The following is a 23,189-nucleotide window of genomic DNA, read 5'->3' on the forward strand; positions in this document are numbered from 1 at the left end:
GAGAAAATTAGAAGTGAAATTTCTGTGGCACAGTGAAGGCTGCCAGTTTTTTATATAACAACAAAGTTTTTGTTGTACCATAACTATGGCAGTAATTGCGGAAGCTAGATGAAGAGGGGAAAAGGGGGAAATGGCAGCCATGGACAGACTAGAGGGAATGGTTCAAGATGGATCTGTGTGGTTCAGAATTTCTAAATGTTTGCAGAAGCAGTTTTTTTTCCAAAGTTTAAGAAAATTATCATGATGGAAAATTCTTAAGATACATGGATAAATCAGGTATCCTAACTCAAAACAGCAACAGCTCCTATTAAATCTATTAAGTACCAGACCATGTGCATATTTGTGCACACATGCTTTGAATGCCTTTTCTTCTCCCTAGATGGGCATCATTTTGGAACAGCTTCCCACAAGGATGGCGTTAAATTCACTGAAATGTTTGCAGGACTGAATAATCCTACAGCATTAAACAACACAAATTTCTTGCTATAAGGTATTTATGTTCTTAAAATGCCCCACTATTAAGACATTGAGTAATATTTTAAGTGTGCCAGAGGATAAATAACAGATTACTTTGCTTCACCATTCCACTTCCACTTTGACCTAATTGGCCTCTTACAATTTTGTAATGAAGCCCAGTGTTCTGGCCACCTCACTACAGGAAGGATGTGGATCAAGAGTGCAAAGGAGATTTACAAGCATGTTGCCTGCATTGGAGGGTGTACCTTATGTGAATAGTTGAGCGAACTTGGCCCTTTCTCCTTGGAGTGACGGAGATTAGAGGTGTATAAGATGATGAGGGGCATCGATCGTGTGGATACCCAGAGGCTTTTTGCCAGGGCTGAAATGGCTAACATGAGGGGTCATAGTTTTAAGGTGCTTGGAAGTAGCTACAGGGGTAAGTTTTTCACACAGAGAATGGTGGGTGCATCGAAAGCACTGCCGGTGACAGTGGTGGAGGTGGATTCAATAGGGTCTTTTAAGAGACTCTTGGATATGTACATGGAGCTTAGAAAAATAGAGGGTTGTGGGGTAGGAAAATTTCAGGCAGTTTCTAGAGTTGGTTATGTGGTCGGCACAACATTGTGGGCCAAAGGGCCTGTAATGTGCTGTAGATTTCTATGTTATAGACACAAGAAACAGTATCTCAGATTGTCCCGAGTTGCTATGTTTCCTCTCTTCCATTCAATTCACCTCTCTCTGTTTACTGTTCCTCTGGATCTTTACAGTCCTTCATGTTTCCTTGGCAGATGCCAATCTGTACCATTCATTTTTTTTTTCTTGGCTTTTGCCCAATCATGGGCATCCTCTTTCTGTCTCTGCCCTTTCTCTGTAGATTAAAACATGCCTGTTTCTCAACTTTTCATAGATCTGAAGAAAAAGCATTGACCTGAAACATTAACTTAGTACTTCTAAACCAATAGACTATTCTGTTAATTAAGCATGCATACATTTGAAAATCTAGCATTCCATATTACAGACTTGCTGGATAATGACAGAATAGTCTACTTGGTCTTAAAAAAATTATTTTTAGATTTCTTCTTAAGCAAAATATACCCCTCAAAGCACGAGTCACGTGGGTGTCTCCTGTCTCATTTTGATTTTGTCTGCAAGCTGGAGCTGAATATGTACAATACTAAAAATAGATTGTTCTGGAACAGGGCGCAGCAAGCATTTGGAAACTGGAAATCCACAGAATAAAATGTAAATAGTTTTGTTGTACACACCAGTGTATTATTTTGCATGATTCATGTAATACAGTGCATTGTTACATGCTGTTACAAATTGCACTATTTTGAGAATCTGGGTTTGTATAAATTGGAAATCAGGGTTTCATAAAGTCTGCATTTAAGGCATAAAAATGATGCTATCAGAAAATTAAAAATAAGTAATTTATTCTGTCTTGTAAACTAGAATGAGAAACACTGAAATGGTGTAGATTTGAATGTATTTTAGCTATATATGTGCAAAGATTTGTTTCATTAAATGTGTAGTGACCTGCTGGAACAGATTTCTTGCTCATTAAAAAGACCTCCATGGTTTTTGTGCAATTAGTGGATAGTCTCCTTTATTCATAATATCTGCTGTTAATGATTTTATTAAAGCTTCTTTTAAGTTATCTGTCATACTGCAAATTCCTACTGGCTTACAAATGCAACTGTATCTTTTGCTAATGTTACGAATGTGGAGCAACTCTGAGGGGCCGAAGGGTGCAAAGTTGCCCCTCGTTTTTGAGAATCGCAAGATCGCTATTATTTCGGGTCTGAGACCCAGGAAATGAGAGAGATACACAGCATGTCAGTAATGGGAGAGACACAGGATAACAGCAAAGGCAGTTGTTATAAACACCGCAGAATACACAAGGTTTGGAATGCCTCCTAACAAAAGCGGAACGGAACCACTGATTACTGCTATTGTCTCTTGGAGAAGGAATTGTGTATTGAGTACTGTACTATTCATTGAAACCCCTCAGGGGACAACCAGAGTGGTCTGGTTGAGGGATTGCATCATCCCAATCTGATTGACATCTGAGACCCCATGAGTAAGGATAAAAGAGGGTCTGGGGAACACCCCTCAGACACACCAGGAGAAACGCTAGAAATCCAGTGACAGCGTTTTATAGCGAAAGCCAGTGAGAGCTCGTGTGTGTCCTCCCTTGCCTGGGTGGCAGGCTCATCACGGAAGAATGGTTTAGCTAAAGGAGAGGTCATACTTGAACGGCCACGACAACGAGACACCGACAGATCGAAATCATAAAGGAAGGTTGGCGAAACACTTAGCGGTAACTGTTCCCATTCTTCTATCTCTCTCTCTCTCCAACAATTGCAACACAGCGACAAACAAACGACGGCAGCTTGTGTGAACTGAAATGAACTTTAGATTTCCATCGGACAATTCATTATCCCCTAGACAACGATAGAGCTTGTTTCTTATTGATTATTATTATACCCGCACTTTTAGGTTTAGTATTGACGACGTATATTATCTGTATATTTGCATTGATATTATTTTTGTGTATTTTTACTAATAAATACTGTTAAAAATAGTATCACCAGACTCCAACGGACGTCTCTATCTTTGCAGGTAAGTAACCCAGTTACGGGGTTCGTACACTAATGTCTCACTTACATCAGAGATTCCGTGATTGTACCTCAGTATCCTTTACAGTTGCTTTCCTCCTTTCATTTTTTCCCCCTTAATGCTAGAGTTTAAATGCAACCAATCAAGTAATACAAGAGATTCTGCAGATGCTGGAAATCTAGACCAACATACACAAAATGCTGAAGGAACTCAGCAGGTCAGGCAGAATCTCTCCAAATGAATAACTAGTCAATGGTTTGGGCTGAGTCCCTTCATCAGGACTGGAAAGGAAGAGGGAAGATATTAGAATAAAAAGGTGGGGGGAGGGGAAGGAGTTCAAGCTAGAAGTTGAAGCCAGGTGGGTGGGAGAGGGGAATGAAGTATGAAGCTGGGTGGTGATAGGTGGAGAAGGCAAAGTGCTGGAGATGAAGGAATCTGATGGGCAGAGGAGAGTGGATCATGGGAGAGAGGGGAGGAAGAGGGGCACCAGGGGGAGGAGATAAGCAGGTAAGAAAAAGAGGTAAAAGGCTGGAGAGGGAAAGGGCTCAAAATGTATTACCAGAAGGTGAAATCGATGTTTATGCCATCAGGTTGGAGGCTACCTGGATGGTATGAGGTGGTGCTTGTCCACCCTGAGAGTGGCCTCATTGTGGCTGAAGAGGAGGTCACGGACCGACACCTGGAGTGGGAATACAATTCAAATGGTTGACCACGGGGAATTTCTGCTTTTTGTAGATGGAGTAGAGGTGCTCGATAAAGCGGACCCCTAATTTATGTCGGATTTCACCAATGTAGAGAAGGCTGCATAAGGTGTACCAGATACAGTGAAAAATAGGGTGTTATCGTCAACAGACTCGACCGAGATAGACAGTTCTTTGTCATCAGCGTAACTGTGGAAATTGTCTTGCAAACCACACAGCCTGCCCAGTGTAGACAACCAGGTGTAGCAATGTCTCAGTACTGGATTCTTTGGCCTGGGAGATGCCATAGATTGTTGTGTACTTATCCTTATGCTGAATTTAGTGAACTTTGTAAAGATGGCATAAACAATCGGGTAAGTGTATGTACACCCAGCTGCAAAACTGGTGGAAATGTGTGTGTCATTGATTACGTGTATTACTGATATCAAAGATACTTTTACACTATATCTCATGGTTACAACCTTAGAACAGAATTTACTTCAGTATTAAGCTGTTTATCCTTCGTTTGATATTTGCATTTATGTCAAAAGATTCAGGTGCTTTATCCCCTTTGAAACTCAGATAAAGGGAAATCCAGCAAGAGTAGTTTAAAAGAAATTGCAAAACCATGCTTGGCTGTTTGAAGTGTGAAACTCTGAAAATGGGTAACACTATTTGCTGCTTGAAAGTTAATTATTGGTGGGAATGAGACCATTATCAAGGACTTTACCCAGTTTTACTCCAGGAATTAATGTCAGACAAAGTTCAAAGTAAGTTTATTCTCGAAGTACATATATGTCATCTGATACGATCCTGAGATTTGTTTTCTTTGTGGCACACTCAATCAATCCAATAACCACAATAGGGTCAAGGCAGGACCACACCCACTAGGACAGTCATCCAGTGTACAAAACACAACAAATTCTGCAAATACAAACAAAAATAATGATAATAAATATCAAGAACATGAAGTGAAGAGATCTTGAAAGTGAGACCATAGGTTGTACAAACAGTTCCGTGATGGGGCAAGAGGAGTGAAGTTATCCCCTCTGGTTCAAAGGGCTGATAGTAGAGGGGTAATAGCTGTTTCTGAATCTGGTGGTGTGAGTCATGAAACTCCTGTACCTTCTTGATGGCAGCATCGAGATGAGAGCATGACCTGTGTGGCGGTGGTCCCTGTTGATGGACGCCACTTTCCTGCGATAACACTCAATGGTGGGGACGGCTTTACCTGTGATACACTGGGACATATCCACTACTTTTTATTGTAGGACACAGTAGATGACCCAACTGATTTCCAGGTGAAATTTTACCTCACCTGGGGCACTGAATGGAGCTGAGGGAGGAGGTGAATAGGCAGCTGTAGTATTTCACACAAAATGCTGGAGGAACTCAGCAGGCCAGGCAGCATCTATGTAAAAGAGGAAGTAGTCAATTTTTCAGGCCAAGATCCTTCATGAGGAATGGATAGGAAGAGGAGAAGTCTAAATAAGAAGGTGGGGGTAGAGAGAAAAAAGTACAAGGTAGTAACTGGAAGAGGGGGAGGGGTGAAGCAAAGAGCCAGGAAGTTGATTGGTGAAAGAGATAAAGGGCTGGACGTGGGAGAAATCTGATAGGAGAGGACAGAAGATTATGGAAGAAAGGGAAGAGGGAGGTGTACCAGAGGGGAGTGATGGGCAGGCAAGGAGACAAGGTGAGAGAGGGAGACAGGAGAATTGCGAGGGGTGGGGGGAACCATGGGAATTTGAGAAATTGATGTTCATGCCATCAGGCCTGAGGCTACCAGAAGGAATATAAGGTGCCGCTTCTCCAACTCAAGTGTGGCCCCATCACAGCAGAAGAGGATTGACATGTTGGAGTCAGAATGGGAAGCAGAATTAAAATGGAGGGCTACTGGGAGGTCCCGCTCTTTGTGGCGGACGGACTGAAGGTGCTCGGCTTCAGGCCTGATGCATGAACACAGGAGCCATCCCTTCCGTGTTTGGTTGCAGCATGACACAAAACTGTGGTCTTTTTCATGGAGCTTGTGCAGTGAATGCACCCGGCTTCTGTACTACCTTCAGCATACACTCCTCAACGTGGAATGTGCCAATTGGCAGCAATTACTTGTAGACACCTCAGTTTTCAGGAAAACCAGAATGAAACTTTCAGTCAGTTGACCTTTCATCACAAATTGATGTTTGTCTCAATACGTGCCCCTTGGAGCAGCCGTAGAGCACAAAGTTCTGTGTGACGCAGTTACTCAGGACAAGCCTTGACAAAGGCCACTGCACCCCTCTTCATACCTTTTATGTAAGCACAGGTCCAGAAAGAGACAGACAACCATCTCATCAGCTGCTTCAGGAGCTGATGATCTGAGAATCTGACTGTGCAGGAAGGATGTGCTCCTCTCACCACCATGCATGTAAAGTCTTAGAGCTGGTGATTTGACACTTTGCTGGTCAGCTCAAGGAACTATACCGGTTGATTCACCGTCTCCTTCATCTCTGGACGATTGTGCTGACCATACCTGATGGATTTGTGGTCAAAAGTGTTTTTCTGCAGCATCTTTTCTAAGGAATAGCACACGCAGAATGAAACATTGCTCAGTTACAAGGGCAAATTCATGCTTTGTAACAACAGGGACAGGCAGAAGTACAGCACACAGTAATACTTGGTATTCGCATGCTTGGATTAAACAACAATGATTCCACCTGATTTGAAGAGGATGTTGTGTGTTATCAAGCTGATTAACCTCAGGGCATTTGTGAATTGTATCTTGCTGGGTCATTCCTTGTCCTTCTACCTTACAAGCAAACATTTAAAAAGAATTTTTTTGCAAAAATATAACAAATTGTTGAACTTTCCCAAGCATTCATCTGGCCAAATTATGCCAATGGTTTCCAATCTTTAAGTATTAATTAAAAGCTGTGAAACCCAACCTCTAGACTCTCAGATTAAAATGACAAAGGATATGGGAATATGGAAATAAAATTCAGCACAAGAGCCTTGTCATCTTCCAGTAGAGTAGGCAGGGTTAATATCGAGATTATATTTTTTGTTATCAACACAGTCATACTTTCACTTACCCTATTTCTTTCAGTATATCTCCTTAATTTACCAATGAAGGGCCCTTATTTTAATGTATTGTGGTTGTATTAATTACAAATGCATATCTTGTTCCTATAGGTACATATATGTTCCTTTGGGAGGCTCTCGGCATGGCTTAATAAGAATGATGTTCTCCTCTGCATTGGCCTTCAGCTTTGTATGCTACTGGCACGGTGGCCACAGCTTCATGATAAACTGGGCAACCATGAACTGGGTTGGAGTAATGATGGAAAATCTACTGAAGATGATCTGTTTTCTTTCACCTGCTCAAGAAATCATTGTAAGTGCTAACTCTGTGTATTCACTAAAGTAACTGGGGCACAAATTTAACTTCCATTTTAAAATGCTTGTAATTTGTAATTTGAATTCAGAAATGCTTTTATCATTTTCACACTGACATGGAATTGTGAGGGTAGTTAATTACCTAATATATCAGTATCTCAATTAACCAATCTTTCTCCATATCAATGCGATGTAAAACATCTTTTATGAGATAAATTTGAGTTAATTGCAAAGTAATGAATATTGAACCTTGCTGTGCTTATTAAGTTAAAAATTGCTTAGTAATCATCACCACAGCAGCACTTGAAATCTTAATCTCAAATGTATACAGATATTGAAAATCTAATTTAGCTGAGGAGAAAAAATAATTTTATATTGTACTTAAGGATAATTATTGTACTTACTGCCTCTAGTGTGCATGTTTTGGACCTTGAGTTCCAAAGTTGTGTTGACAGTGCTTGCATATACATGATCTTATTAATGTGGATGTTAGTATGTGCAATGAATGTTCTGTGGAAGTTTGTAGAGCTGGTAGATCACAATACAGGTTGAGTACCTCTTATCTGAACTTCTAAAATCCAAAATCTAATTCTTTTTATTTAACACTGACATGACATCAGAACTGGAAAATTCCACAAAACACCAGGAAGTTTCCCAGGTGATGCACAGGTCTCTGCACAGCACAGACGGTTCAGAGAAGTGACCTTACATATGTAATGACCACAAGTTAATACAAATAGAAAAACACTACATAAAGCAAAAAATGAAGATCTCAGTCATGTATCATCAGTGTCAGAGTGATATGCCTCTTAACGATACGCTGATCATGAAACAAATAAAGATCTATCATGACGAACTGAAAACTGAAGGTAATTGTGAATATTCAGCAGGCATAAATTTAAGAAAAGGCACAGCATTAATTTTTTAAAGTGACTGCTGATCGCAAAAATTTAATACCAGAGCAAGTCTATGATGCTGATTGTTTTTATATCTTACATAATGGCATTCAATTTTTAAAGTGTCACGATGAAAATTGAACATGAGAACAAGTCTACAATGTTGATTGTTTTTTATACCTTACATAAAACCTTAAAAGAAATACTGTAACCATTTTAATCAATACACCCCATCGTAGGTAGAGACTGAAAGCCTGATACTGTTTGCTATTGTTCAACCAGCTGGTTCAGTAATTCTGATGCTGGTTTTGTTACCCTTCACACATTATATTTTTATTATATGACTGGTATGTGATCATTTTTACTGGTAAATACATATGGGTGATGAACAAGCATACTGGTAGTACATAAATTTGGAGTCAGAAGTTTTGGTGATCCCAAATGATCTCATTTTACTGTATATTCCAAAATCCAAAAAATTCCAAAACATTTCCGGACCCAAGCATCTTGGATAAGGGTTATTCAGTCAATTTGCAGTCCTGCCTTTCTTGAGCTATGATCCAGCCAATGGGAACTCTTGATCTGACCAAGCCCATTCAGTATACTGAAAGGACCCTGCCAATGACTTTCTTATCAATGACTTACCGTAGTTACTTGATTTCTTTCCAGTAGCAGAATGATTTGCCAGGATTCCTCACTTAAAGGCATCTGCACATCTAAAGTGTGGATGTATGTCAGTCTGGGTTCAATTGCTCAACTACTTTGTTTTGTGGCGATTTGGAGCTGCCATATAACGCTGTAATTTAATACTTTGCACTTGTTAGTGTTAAATAAACCTCCCCTCCAGTGACTGCATCCATACTGCCTGGTGCCTCTGGAAAACAGTTCACAATCAAGGACGCCCAATGCCTAGTCATTCTTTTCCCCACTCTCCTAGAACAATCCAGAATTGTGCAGTCTCCATACCCCTTTGATGGCAGCCCACACAGTGGGATGCTGAGGGAGAGTGGATAGGTGGTACATCTATGGTACTGCGTAAGACAGTAACAGCAACCCCTCCACAGCTTTGGTTCAGATCAAGGATCCCGTTTTAGAAAGGGTGTACCCCCTGCAGCCAGTGATATGCCTGACGACCTGGTAAGTACCATGAACAGGATTCAGAGGATCACTGGTAGTATAGACATTGCATGTACTGTTACTGAAGTCTAGTCCCGTTCATGAGTTACAGTAACATACTTCACCCCTATCTACACAGCAGCTTCAGGGCTGGGTGGGTGGGGGTGGGTTATGCAATCATTGCAAGTAGTTTGATGCCATTCCTCAAAGCAGTTGCATTGGCAAGTGTCATTCCAATGGGCAGTGCTCCCTTTACAGTTCTAATTTCATTATCAAAGTAAAACACGAAATCAAACTCATGACGACCCAGGGATATAAACACATTGGCAATCCTTCTTTCAAATGCAGTGGTCCTCTAAAGTACACCCATCAACCTGACTGGTTAGCATGTGACGCACCTTCATATTCAAGGCAAAGGAAAGTGTTGGGCGTATTAGTGTCATGGGATACTTCTGCATTTAGGCAGGAAAAAAGTGTGTCCCTGGTCCGTTGGCACCATTACCTTAACATGTGAGGTGTTTAACCACATCGACTCTTTGGATCCTTGCAGCAGGAAATGTGGTCAGCAACACTTGGAATGGACCTTTCCTGCAGGGCTCCAGGCAGCTCTTTTGTAGTCTGCAGCCAGCATGATCTTGATTTCAAGTACCTGTTGATGAGAACCTTTATGATCTTATGATAATGCTATGCAATACTGCAGCGTGCTTTTGCTCATAATATGGATGTCCATCTGTTTAATTAAAAAGGGAGGGGTGACTGGCAAGTGCATGGGACGTCCCATAATTTTCTCATGCGGAGATAGGCCTGATACACAGTGCAGTGCAGTGTCTTGGGAGCCACTGGAATTGCGTTTGGTCGATTTAACTTGGTCTTGTTGTGCAATTTAACTAACCTGCATTCCAGAGCCCCGTTCTGTCTTTCAGCTGCCCCACAAGACGGAGGGTGGAAAGGGCATGTGACATGATTTTTACACGGCAAGTCTTTTGTCAACTCCTATATAACTTTACTGGTAAAGTGAGGACTGATTTCACTTGAGACTTTCACAGAGATCCCAAACCTAGTAATAAATTCTGGTAATCACAGTAAGTTACAGCATCATTTCTATAAGTTTGATAAGCTTCAGACAAGAGCGGCGTCTCAACGTCTTCCACCTTCGCAGCCTGAGACGCATCCTTGACATCAAGTGGACTGACCGAGTCACCAACAATGAAGTCCTGGCCCGCGCCCAGATACCCAGCCTCTTCACCCTGCTCCAACAATGCCGTCTCCACTGGCTGGGCCACGTACACCGCATGTCAGACGGGAAGATCCCGAAAGACCTGCTGTACGGGGAACTGGCCTCCGGCAAGAGAGCACAAGGGCGGCCCCTTCTTCGTTTCAAAGATGTCTGCAAGAGAGACATGAAGTCACTGAATATGAACGTCGAGAGGTGGGAGGACATTCTCGCTGGGGGCTGGAACTACTCGGAGGTCTAAAAAGAGAAGAGAAGCTGAGGCTTGCTGCTGAAGAAAAGAGCACTTGCGGGAAAAACAGCACCAAGACAACACCGGAGGACAGCACCTTCAAGTGCAGTTGCTGCAGACGAGACTGTCACTCCCGTGTGGGCCTCTACAGCCACAACAGACGCTGCTCTGCCAACACAGACTGAAGCAAGACTTTCCAGGCGCAGATCCATGGTCTTGCAAGACTAATAGATGCCATCGTCAATAAGCTTTTACCCATGGGCATAGCAAACACAATAACTAGTGCATAATCACAACCTGTACGTTTAGGCAACTGCATAAAGGCCATTTGGAGATGCACAGATGAATTCGGGGGAGGGCCCAGCTGTAGCAGATAGCAACAGTGTCATTCAGGATTTGCTGCTACTTTTCTTGCTATGGTCGAGAATCTCTCATTTTCGATTATACCCATCATCCTTTATAGTTTTGCATATAGTGTTCTTTAGTCCATAAAGTCCTTTCAGCCACTGACACATCACATTGTAATTGTATCAGTTCATCAAAGAATTTGGAAAGTATAGGCAGCCTGATCACACTGGAGTGCTGGGTGGCCATAAATGTCTGCTGTTGTTGCTTTAGCAAGAGAGTCTGCTTGTTTCTTCCCTCCAGTTATTTCATCCTTCCCGCAGTATGAGCCGCATAATTTATAATTATAGCTGTAGTAGAGTGGATTCTGATTAATTGGACCATCAGTTAATTTGGACAGCCACTTATTTGGGACAACTCTTAAAGAACAAAAACTAATTGAGAAAATAGCCATGATTCCCTTCATTTATTTGGAACACCATTGCACTTAATAGGGGCAGGAGACTTGCCAAACAGGTTCTGACTAGGTTCAGTTGTGTGAACTTGTGTGACCGTCAGACTGTGCTTAAGGTGCATCCGTTGTGTGTGTTCGTATTCAAAAAGCAGTTATTTTTGTCACTGACCATTAGTAAGAAATAAGCAGTAAGACAATTCAGAACTGTTTTGCTCTCTGCAGTTTCAAGCACTCAGGCTTGGAGATGTCAGAAACACCGGGAGTGAAAATGAAATGATTTCACTAATTCAGCAAATTAGGAACTATGAGGAATTTGAAGGTATCGACAGTCATCTTGAATATTACAATGAAAATGAAGATTTGGAGAATACGATATTCGATAGTATTGTATGAAGACAATCCATTATCTGCACTATGTACACTGGATGGATTCCTCTGATAACTATTAGGAACTAATACACAATAGTGGTACTATTCGTGGACTAATTAGTTCTTTGTTTCTTTAAATATATAATTTGTTACTCAGCTTGCACTTTTTTAATATACTTTTTAACTATTTCCATGAAACGTTGGCTAATTGAGACAGCTGTTTAATTGGGCCAAAATGTACCCTATGTGTCCCAGTTAATCAGAATCCACTGTAATTGAAAAACAGGAAAAGGTTCATAGTTAATTCATCGTGTTTTATCAGAGTTCTGAAGAGGTGTGTAATCTACGTATTGTCCATTGTCATGTGCTGCTCGTAAATATTTACACGACTTCACCTGCAAGGAGGCAGACTTTTGTTCAGGTAAGAAGGTTCAGGTGCTTGAGCAAACAGGAAGGAATGTTAACACACACAAAACACAGGAGGAATTCAGCAGGTCAGGTTAGCATCTATGGAAATGAATGAACAGTCGATGTTTCGGGCCAATATCCTTTCTCAGGTCGGGAAAGGAAGGGGGAAGATGCCAGAATAAAATGGTGGATGGTGGAAAGGAGGATAGTTAGGTGATAGGTGAAGCCAGGTGGGTGGGAAAAATAAAAGGCTGTGGAGAGGAAGGAATCTGATAGGAGAGGAAGGTGGAACATAGGAGAAAGAGGAGGAGGGGCGTTTCCAGGGGAAGAAGATAGGCAGGTGATATGACACGCAACTCATACAAAATGCAGGAGTAAATCAGCAGCCCATGCAGTCCTACCAAAGTGTTTTGGCCTGAAACGTTGACTCTACTTTTTTTCCATAGATGCTGCCTGGCCTGCTGAGTCCCTCCAGCATTTTGTCTGTGTTGCTCTTTCATGTCAAAGTGAAAACAGATCCCTACAAAATGAACTAATTTAATTACAAATATAAAACACAAAATAATTGATTGCATAAGTATTAACCCCCCCCCCCCCCCCTTTTAATATGACACATCGAATCGTCATTGGTGCAGCCAATTGGTTTTGGAAGTCACATAATTAGTTAAATTGAGATCACCTGTGTGCAGTCAGGGTGTTTCAATTGATTGCAGTGAAAATACACCTGTGTCTGGAAGGTCCAACTGCTGGTCCGTCTGTACCCTGGCAAAAACTACACCATGAAGACAACAGAACACTCTAAACATCTCTGCAAAAAGGTTTTTGTAAAGCAAAAATCAGGAGATGGATACAAGAAAATTTCCAAGTCTCTGAATATCCTTTGGAGTACAGTTAAGTCAATCATCAAGAAAGAAAATGGTACAGCTGTAAATCTGCTTTGGGCAGGCCGTCCTCAAAAACTGAGTGACCATGCAAGAAGGGGACTAGTGAGGGAGGCCACCAAGAGACCTGTGACAACTCAAGAGGAGTTACAAGCTTCAGTGGCTGAGATGAGAGAACTGTGCATACAACTGTTGCCCAGATGCTTTATGGGAGAGAGGCAACTGTTGAGACGAACTCACATGAAATAGCTAGAGTTTGCCAGAAGGCACGTGGGAGACTCTGAAGCCAGCAGGAAGAAGGTTCTATGGCCTGATGAAACCGAAATTGAACTTTCTGGCCATCAGACTAGACGCTATGTTTGGCATAAGCCCAACACCGCACAAAATCAAAAATACACCATCCCTATCAGGAAGTATGATGGCTACATCATGGCTATGGAGATGCTTTACTGCAGCAGGCCCTTGAAGGCTTGTGAAGGTTGAGGGTAAGATGAATGCAGCAAAATCCAGGGAAATCCTGATGCAGTCTGCAAGAGAACTGCGACTTGGGCAAAGATTTGTTTTCCAGTAAGACAATGGCCCCAAGCCTTAAAGATAAAATTTCACATTAATGGCTTAAAAACAACAAAGTTAATGTCCTGGAGTGGTCGTTAAGAGTCCAGACCTCAATCCAATTGAGAATTTGTGGCTGGACTTAAAATGGGCTGTTCACTCACAATCCCCATGCAACGTGACAGAGCTTGAGCAGTTTTGTAAAGAAAAATGGGGAAAAAATGCAGTGTCCAGATGTTCAAAGCTGATAGAGACCTATCCACACAGACACAAAGTGCATCCAGTAAATACTGACTTGAAGGGGGTGAGTAATTATACAATTAATTATTTGTTTAATAATTGTAATAAATTTAAATCAACTTGTAGAAATTTGTTTTCACTTTGACACAAAAAAAGTCTTTTCTGTTAATCAGTGTCAAAAAGCCAAATTAAATCCATTTTAAATCACTGTTGTAAAACAATAAAACGTGATAACTTCTGGGGGGGTTGAATACTTTTTTTAGGCACTGTACATTGGTGGCATTTTACAACGGGCAGAGTTAAATTTGTACAAATTCTTAAGTACAGTTTATTTAAAGTAATTGTGGTCTGTGGTGCCGGTGGAGGTGGAAGCTTGGCATGATGGAGCTTGAGATGTTGCTGCAAACTTGGACTGACGCGAGTCTTTCCATCAAGATGTCCAAGATCCAGTAACGGAGAGGGGTGTTGAGTCCCAACGAGGACAGAGTATCCAACAGCCTCTGACGGATGATTGAGCTGAACGTGGAGTTGAAGTCGGTGAACACCATCCTGGTGCTTGAGGCATTGTTTTCGAGCTGGGACAGAATGCAGAGCCAAGCCTAAGGCATCATCAGTGGACTGGTCTGAGTGGCAGGCAAACTAGAAAGGGTCCAATGTAGCTGGAAGGTTAGATTTTAATACAATGCATTCCCAGCCGCGCAAAGCAATTCATGATAACCCAGTGGCACTTTTTTAAATATGCTAACCTACTGCGCAAGGAAAACATTTTCTTAGAGCTCCTGCTGCATCAGTTCAAGGTATATTTAAATAAACATTTCGCTCGTGCCCTCTGCATCCCTCCACCTCCCATCTCACGTTGGGCAACTGGGAACAGTCACGTTTGGCAGGGTGCTGGTTGACACTGGCCTCACCAAGTGATCGAAGGAGGATTACTTGGCGTGGGCCTTTTTGAAACCATGCCTGGGGAAAGCAGGGGTATAGCAGGTTATAGTCATCTTGTTCATTCTCAGACTCTGGTGTCAGTGTTTCTTTTCAAACACTTCTTCCTCCCCTCTTTCTCCCACCCCCCCCCCCCCCCCCCCACTTTCTTACTCTGTGTCTTCATCTTTTTTTGCAGTCCTGATGAAGGGTCTCAGCCCGAAACATTGACCCTTCTCTTTTCCATAGATGCTGCCTGGCCTGCTGAGTTCCTCCAGCATTTTGTGTGTGTTGCTTGGATTCCCAGCATCTGCAGGTTTTCTCTTGTTTGTGATTGTACTTTGTGTCTCTTCTTTCTGTGCCTTTTCCTTCTTTAACTTTGATTCATATTCGCATTCAGGGTGCACACAGACACACACATTTTGTAATTAACTTTTTTTTAAACCAGATTCTTCCTGCAGGACCCAAACCAGACCAGTGCGACTTCATCATTCGTGCAGGACCCAACTTCTTCTTGTGCTTCCTGCAGGATCTGACCCGGACCAGGGCATGCCCTTTTTAACGTGCTCAAGTGATACCCTGTCTGGACTGTGGCATTCCCCATTTAACGTTGCAGCTTTCCTGTGTCGGCAACTAAGGTGTTGGCTTAACTTGACTACGCCACGCAGGAAGAAATTTGCATTTCAGCAGCAGACTCAGTCCCTTGCTCAAATACGAGCAGCCAGGATTTAGATCTGATCAGCAATCAGGGCTGAATTTCTTTGTCCCAGACTAGTCATCTTAGTGGAATCGTCAAGTAACTGTTGTCACGGATCATAAAATAAAGCACACACACTCTTACGACTCAAACATACTTTATTTTACTTGTGCAAAAGGAGAACAACATGCCCCCTGTCACTACTACACTGTTCTGGATTCTAAACAGATAAATGCTATTTTTGTGTAGGATTGACTAGCAGTTATGGATAGAGGTGCTAAAATCAATAGAAACTACGAGGTCAGAACCCATGACACTTTGAGTTAACAAAGCAATTATCCTGGGTGTGTTTGCATCCTTCCATTATTCCTATCTCATCTGTACTGAGCAGGGTGTCTCCAGTGACTTCACTTCCAAGGTCTCTCTTGTCTGGGTTTGACTACATACTGCCACTATATCCTCGCCTGGACGTTGTCCATAACTCTCGCTTTACTCCAACACCCACAGCCTGAATCAGACTCAGGCCAGCTTCTATTCCATTGTTATCAGATCATTCAGCAGACCTCCTGTAAACTAAAAGATGAACTTTTGAACTCGGAATCTACCTCCTTATGACCCAATAGTACATTGAAGATGAGTGATATGACTTGTGGCCCGAGCAGCTGGTAGTGAGGTAGCTGCTGAAACTTCAGGAATTCTGATAAGAGTTTGTAAGTTGGGAAGAGCATTGTTAGGAACAAAGCAACAGCTGAACGACAGTGGTGGGGCTCATCACTAGCAACAGTCAGACAGCCTATAGAGAGGAGGTGGAAGAGCTTTGAGGTTTGGTACCAGGTAAATAACCTCTTCCTCAATGTCAACAAGGCACAGAAGGTAGTTGACTTAAGGAGAATTCACACCCCTCTACACTGGCGGCACAGTAGTGGATACTGCGAGGCATTTCAAACGCCTGGGAGGGCACTTCTCACACAACCTCGCGTGGTCCCAGAGCACATCCTGCACAATCAAGAAAGCTCACCGACACCTCTACTTTCTGAGAAGGCTGAAGAGAGCTGGACCGCGCACATTATGACCTTCTACAAATGCACACAGCGGAGAGCATCCTAACATGCTGCATCACTACACTGCACTGCTGTGGACAGGAAGGCTCTACAGCAGGTAGTCAAAATTGCCCAATGTATCAGCGGCGCCAGCAGACCTGCCTGCCACCAAGGACGTGTGAACAGAAAGGCCAGCAATATCATGAGGCATCTCACCCACCCTGCTCATGGACTCTTTGTTCCTCTCCCGTCAGGGAGGAGACTGCAGAGCATCCACACCAGGACCATCAGACACAAAAACAGTTACTTTCTCCAAGCAGAAAAGGTGAAAACCTCCACACACTAACCCACCCCACCACCATTACTTTATCATTTCCTGTCACAGTCATCTTAGGTACTCACTCTCTGTACCTAATGTCACTTTGTGTACATGTGATATGTACTTACATTTATTATTTTTTATTATTGTATTATTTATCTTTTTGTGGGGTTTTTTGTACCGCATCAGATCCGAAGTGGCAATTATTTAGTTTTCCTTCATACTTGTGTGTACTCGAAATGACATTAAACAATCTTGAACCTTTGATATTTTGGATTAGCTTTGTTAGGCTCTTGTTTATTTACTGTCATGGTGAATTTTCAGTAAATTTCTACTGGACATGTGAAGAAAAGACATACTGTATATTCCTATCCAGGCAGTCCCTGTGTTATGAATATTTGAGTTGCATCCATACGTAAGTATGAATGAGCTTCTAGAATAAATTCAAAAGCTATAAGTTCATTCTGACAAATGGCTCAACTAATATTTTCTCCACTTTTAGTAAACGTTCTTATCATTCTTGTCTTATTTTGATGCATTATTACTTATGGTTGCCATATCACATGATTTTTTAATGTGTATTTTCTGGCTTGTGGACAAAATCAACTTTTAAGGAAGACTGCAAGACCAGAATCTCTTATCAGGGGTGGCTTGTATGTGTTCAGAACACTAAGGATTTTAGAAAATTATCAAGTCAATCTCATTAATGAATTAGAAGTCTTGAGATGGTTTTAAACTATCCAAGTCAATTGCCTGCCTTTGAAAGGAAAGTAAACTTGATAAATTATTCATTTTTTGTGGACTTAATGAGTAAGAGAGTGTTAAAGTAACTCGTTGTGCAGTGGTGCTGGTTAAAGTGGTTTGTTTTGCATATTTGTGCTGATTTTGATTTAAGAATCAGTACCATGGAATTAGCAGGAGTAGCTGCTTGCTACACATGCATCCTGTAGGCTTAGGATCGTATTGTCAACTATCAGAAGGTTTGTTGGTTCAGTTCCCATTCCAGAGACTTGAGCACAAATATCTAGCTCACCAAAGTGCTGTTGAGTAAGCATTGCCCTGAAAAAGTATCATCTCTTATGTGGGACAGTAAACCTAATCTCAACATGTTAATGGAATATATGTAAGCGATGTGTTCTATACTATTATTAAATGCTGTTCATTTATTTATTATCAAAGCAGGTATCCAGATTTGTTTTTCTCCAGATAGCCACAAAGCAAAGAAAGAACATGAAAGACATTCAGAGAGGAACATCAAACCCACCCTCCCACCCCCCATATAAAAAAAGAACGGCATCAACCTCCTAAAACCCCCCCTCTCCCTGCATGAAACAGAACAGGAACAACCCCTGCCCTGCATAAAAACTACCAGAACATCAACCCCCAAATACCCTCCCTTGACACAACCAAACGGAAAAGGAACAGATGATGTCAAAAAAAACACAGTATGAAAACCATAAGTTTGGAAAAGTACACAGTCCATAAATGCAATATTCCAGTCCATAAATGCAGAACCACCGTACCATCCTACAATATTATTGACATTCATCAGAAGAGAGGGGCACCAGACGAGACAGAGGCTTACCTGCCCACCACAGTGAAAGGCCACTCACAGACTCCACCTTCAGCAGCGATCAAAAGGCAAGCAGGCAGGCGGCACTAAAACAAGTGCACACATCTGTTGTGTTTTTATGTGTAAATTACTCAGAGTTTTGCACTTGCTTATGACCATTAGGAAACTGGACCAGGCATTTACAGCCATAATTCATTGTCTCTTTTATTACAAACACATGACAAACTTGAGTATATGACTTATGAGGGGTGATTGATATGTTCGTGTCCTAAGATAGAAGGGGTCAATTTTAGAAAACCTAGCACATTTATTTTTCAGCATAGTCATTCGTCTGTAATGAGATGCTGAAGATGTTCTATAGGTCAGCTGTGGAGAGCGCCCTCTTCTTTGTGGTGGCGTGTTGGGGAGGCAGCATTAAGAAGAGGGACGCCTCACGTCTTAATAAGCTGGTAAGGAAGGCGGGCTCTGTCGTGGGCAAAGTACTGGAGAGTATAACATCGGTAGCAGAGCGAAGGGCGCTGAGTAGGCTACGGTCAATTATGGAAAACCCTGAACATCCTCTACATAGCACCATCCAGAGACAGAGAAGCAGTTTCAGCGACAGGTTGCTATCGATGCAATGCTCCTCAGACAGGATGAAGAGATCAATACTCCCCAATGCCATTCGGCTTTACAATTCAACCGCCAGGAGTAAGATATGTTAAAGTGCCGAGGTTAGGACTCAATGTATTTAAGTAAACTACTTAAGAACTTTTTAAAAGCTATTATTAATGCTTTTTGAGAGGGTGATTTTAGATGCATATCATATTTTTACTGAGTTAAGTATTGTATGTAATTAGTTTTGCTACAATAAGTGTATGGGACATTGGAAAAAATGTTGAATTTCCCCATGGGGATGAATAAAGTATCTATCTATCTATCTATCTATCTATCTACATAGTCTCCTACATTTACACACTTAGTCCAGTGGTCTTGGAGCATACGGACCTCCAGAAAGTGTCTACAGATGGGTGATTGATAAGTTTGTGGCCTAAGGTAGAAGGACATGAGTTATACAGCTCTCATCACATGCATATGCAGGTCAACTCTGAATGATTATGCAGAAAGTTTGAAGTTAATAACTTATCTCTTTCTACCTTAGGACACAAACTTATCAATCATCCTTATTGAAGAACTTGAGTATATGACTTACGAGGGGTGATTGATATAGTGATATATATCTGATGAGATATTAACTGCTGTTATTAATCTCAAACTGTTGAAAAATAAGTGTGCTAAGTTTTGTAAAATTGACTCCTTCGGCCTTAGGCCACGAACTTATCAATCATCCTTATTGAAGTTTAATCATAGAATATTTATAGCTAAAGGGCTGTCATGTCAATGCCAGTTGACCAAAAGCTCTACAGCCAAATCTCAGCTCCCTCAGAATCATTTGGTTCATAGCCCTGTAGGTTATGACTCTTCAAATACATATATAAATACAGTGTAATAAGTACAGTGAGTTCCAGATGTTTGCTACCCTCTGAGACATGCTTTCCTTGTCTCTCCTCTAATACTTCCACTTGTACTTTACCTTTTTAGTCTGCTTGAGCTGTCCTAATACTTTAACACTTCAATTGCAGCTCCTCTTGGATCAATAGGTCATGACTTAAAACCTGTGTAAATATATCACTATAAAAAGATCATGTCAAGCTGAAAGAAGGGAAATGCACATGATTTAAGGTGTCTTCCTCTAGGATATTGTATTAATGTTGCAAAAATACCTCCTATGAAATTTTTATCAGGTGTTGTCATGCCTTTGTAAAGACTGTCTTCCATAATCTGATGAGTGGTGCTCCTAGATCTCTAGTCTAGGCTCTGACGATGAGACTTAGTGCCACCCAAATCATGGTGCACTATTGGGTCTGCTCCATATTTGACAAGGACTTGAGAAACTGAGTTACAGAGAAAGGTTGAATAGGTTAGGACTTTATTCCCTGGAGCGTAGAAGAATGAAGGGAGATTTGATAGAGGTATATAAAATTATGATGGGTATAGATAGAGTGAATGCAAGCAGGCTTTTTCCACTGAGGCTAGGGGAGACATGGGTTAAGGGTGAAGGGGATTAAGTTTAAAGGGAAATTGGGGGGGGGGGACACTTCTTCACACAGCAAGTGGTGGGAGTGTGGAATGAGCTGCCAGATGAAGTCATAAATGCGGGCTCACTTTTAACATTTAAGAAAATCTTGGACAGGTACATGGAGGGATATGGTCCAGGTGCAGGTCAGTGGGACTAGGCAGAAAAATGGTTCGGCACAGCCAAGAAGGGCCAAAAGGCCTGTTTCTGTAAAGGCCTGTAACGTTCTTTGGTTCTAAGTCTGCTCCAGAGAACCACGCACCGTTATCCCTCCTTCCTCCTGTGAAGTGCTGTTTCAGTAACATCTACCGACCTTCCCCATTGGCTATTGGCTTCCATGGGGAGGTCATTACATTTGCTGATCCATTTCCAATGTTCAGGTTTTGAATGAAGTAACACCTGCTGTCTCAGGATGAATGCGAAATATGCAGTTCAAGGTTTAATGCTCAGGAGAGGAGCATGGACCTGAACTGTGCATTTTCTATTGTGCAACTGCTCACTGGAACCCAGATGCTGATTCTTCAAAAGCAAGAATGTCCATTTTTTTTTTCTTTGTTTCTTCTTATTTGTCCTTGATATGAAAAGCAATACCTATGAAAATTGCCTGGGGTCTAGTTCCTAGGCAGCAGTGCATAAATTTTGTGAATGCAATGTTTGATTCATCAATAAGCATGAAAGAAGAATTTAAGTCCATGTTTGAGCCATAATTGCCAGTTTTATAAATATTAGTATTCTCCTTATGACAGTGTTCATGTTGAGCTGGAGGTCAAGCTGGAATGTAATGGCAGGAACAGTTTTCTCTGTTATAATAGATTTTCTCTGTCACTGCTCACAAAATTAAGTGAGATTGTAAAATTAACCTAGTGGTACACTAGTAGACTAACAAAATTTAAAAGGGCTGGACCAACATAATGGATGAATAAAAGAATAAAATATGAATGAATCAGCTTGAAATTTAAATCAGTTGGCTAGACGGAGGGAAAATATTGATTTGGAATAGATTCTGAGTGGAAAATGTATGAGAAAATGACTAAGGATGGCTGAACCCTGATTTCTCATTGTTTTAATGTTTGTTTGTCTTAAGGGAAGATTCTTATCGAGCAGAATGCAGCGTCGAGCTCATGGAGTCTTGGGAAGTGTTGCTACTACCCTACTCATATTATCCAATTTGGTATTTCTTTGTGGAAATGAAGTGGGGAAGATCTATTGGAACAGAACATTCATACAAGGTAACCAGAACCAAAGAAGTGGTATTTGCTAAGAAATTTTGTTTTCTTAAACTAAAGGGGACTTCAATTCGGAAACAAATAATTCCAAATGTATTGATACAGTAGAAGACCTGTGTTAATAATTTGGAGGAAAGGGTGTTATATGCTTTTTGATCATAATTGTTAGCTCTAAACATGTTATTAAAGCAGAGGACATTGATAGTCTTTCATAGATTCAGCTAAATTGCATCAAACAGTTAATAAGATTTTTAAATTAGTCTTACAATGCAAACAGCACATACCAAAAAGGGTGGGAGAAAAGTTGATGGAATTATTGATTGAATATTTTCAGCTATTAAGTTTTATTCTAAGCAGATATATAATTTCAATTTCTTGATAATTAAGTTGGCTTTATTTCTTAAATCCTTCACATACATGAGCAGTAAAAATCTTTGTTATGTCTCTGTCTGAATGTGCAATGTGTCAATTATAATAATTTGTAATAAATAGTATGTATGGTAAGATGTACAACAGAGCAGTCATTATAGCTTAGAAATACAATTGTGTCAGCGTGAGTTAATCAGTCTGATGGTCTGGTGGAAGAAGCTGTCTTGGAGCCTGTTGGTCCTGGCTTTTAATGCTGCGGTACTGTTTCCTGGATAGTGACAGCTGAAACAGTTGTTATTGGGGTGACTCGGGTCCCGAATGATCCTTTGGGCCCTTTTTATGCACCTGTCGCTGTAAATGTCCTGAATAGTGGAAAGTTCACATCCTTGGATGCACTGGGCTGTCTGTACCACTCTCTGCAGAGTCCTGCGATTGAGGGAAGTACAGTTCCCATACCAGGCAGTGATGCAGCCAGTCAGGATACTCTCAATTGTAATGGTCGTTTGTTTGCTGTTTCCATTTTTTTTTGTTCTGCTTCTGTATAGGACCAAATATTTAAAAAAACACTTGTATAGAGGATTGTTGAACTGAGGTTGTTTTATAGGTGTCTGTTGCTCTTTGGATGTGTGTCTAAAATGCTGGTCAATGTAAAATGTATTTGAGATATCAAACCATAAGTAGGAGGAATGGTTCACTCTGTCATTCAAGTAGGTAATTGCTCCTCTTCTCAACTCCATCCATCATGGCATAACCCCATATTTTTGTATATTTTTACTGGGTAAGAGTGCCAAGTTTCAGGCTAGAGAGCTCCAAATGTCTCATTTTATTTTGGTTAGTGATAGTCGAATAGTATTCATTGATGATTGAGCAATGTGAATAAGGGATATGTGATCACAGCAGTTTGGAAATACTCTTTAGAGAATGTGTATAGCATGTGATTGCAGCTGAAGAGTACAATAACTCACTCTACTGCTACAATTGCATTTTCTAGATCATTGATTGTTTAGCTACATAATGATCTACTGAATATTAATTTGTTACCAATGCAAAGTGGATATAGCTAGTAGTAAAATGAAG

The 23,189-nt window shown here is 41.2% G+C and overlaps 1 protein-coding gene across 3 annotated transcripts in view; it reads left to right on the plus strand.

The window, feature by feature from the left end:
* Positions 1 to 23,189, plus strand: part of hhat (hedgehog acyltransferase) — a 252,183-nt gene that overhangs the window by 100,122 nt on the left and 128,872 nt on the right. For all 3 annotated transcript variants that reach the window (XR_012099591.1, XM_073050747.1, XM_073050748.1), the window contains exons 9-10: positions 6,927 to 7,128; positions 21,602 to 21,746. Coding sequence is in view for 2 of the 3 variants with exons in the window: in XM_073050747.1 (XP_072906848.1) it covers positions 6,927 to 7,128; positions 21,602 to 21,746 (347 nt within the window). In the remaining variant the exon portion in view is untranslated. The remainder of the gene's footprint in view (positions 1 to 6,926; positions 7,129 to 21,601; positions 21,747 to 23,189) is intronic.

This window comes from Hemitrygon akajei, chromosome 7 (genome assembly GCF_048418815.1).
Source record: "Hemitrygon akajei chromosome 7, sHemAka1.3, whole genome shotgun sequence".
Lineage (NCBI taxonomy): Eukaryota > Metazoa > Chordata > Chondrichthyes > Myliobatiformes > Dasyatidae > Hemitrygon > Hemitrygon akajei.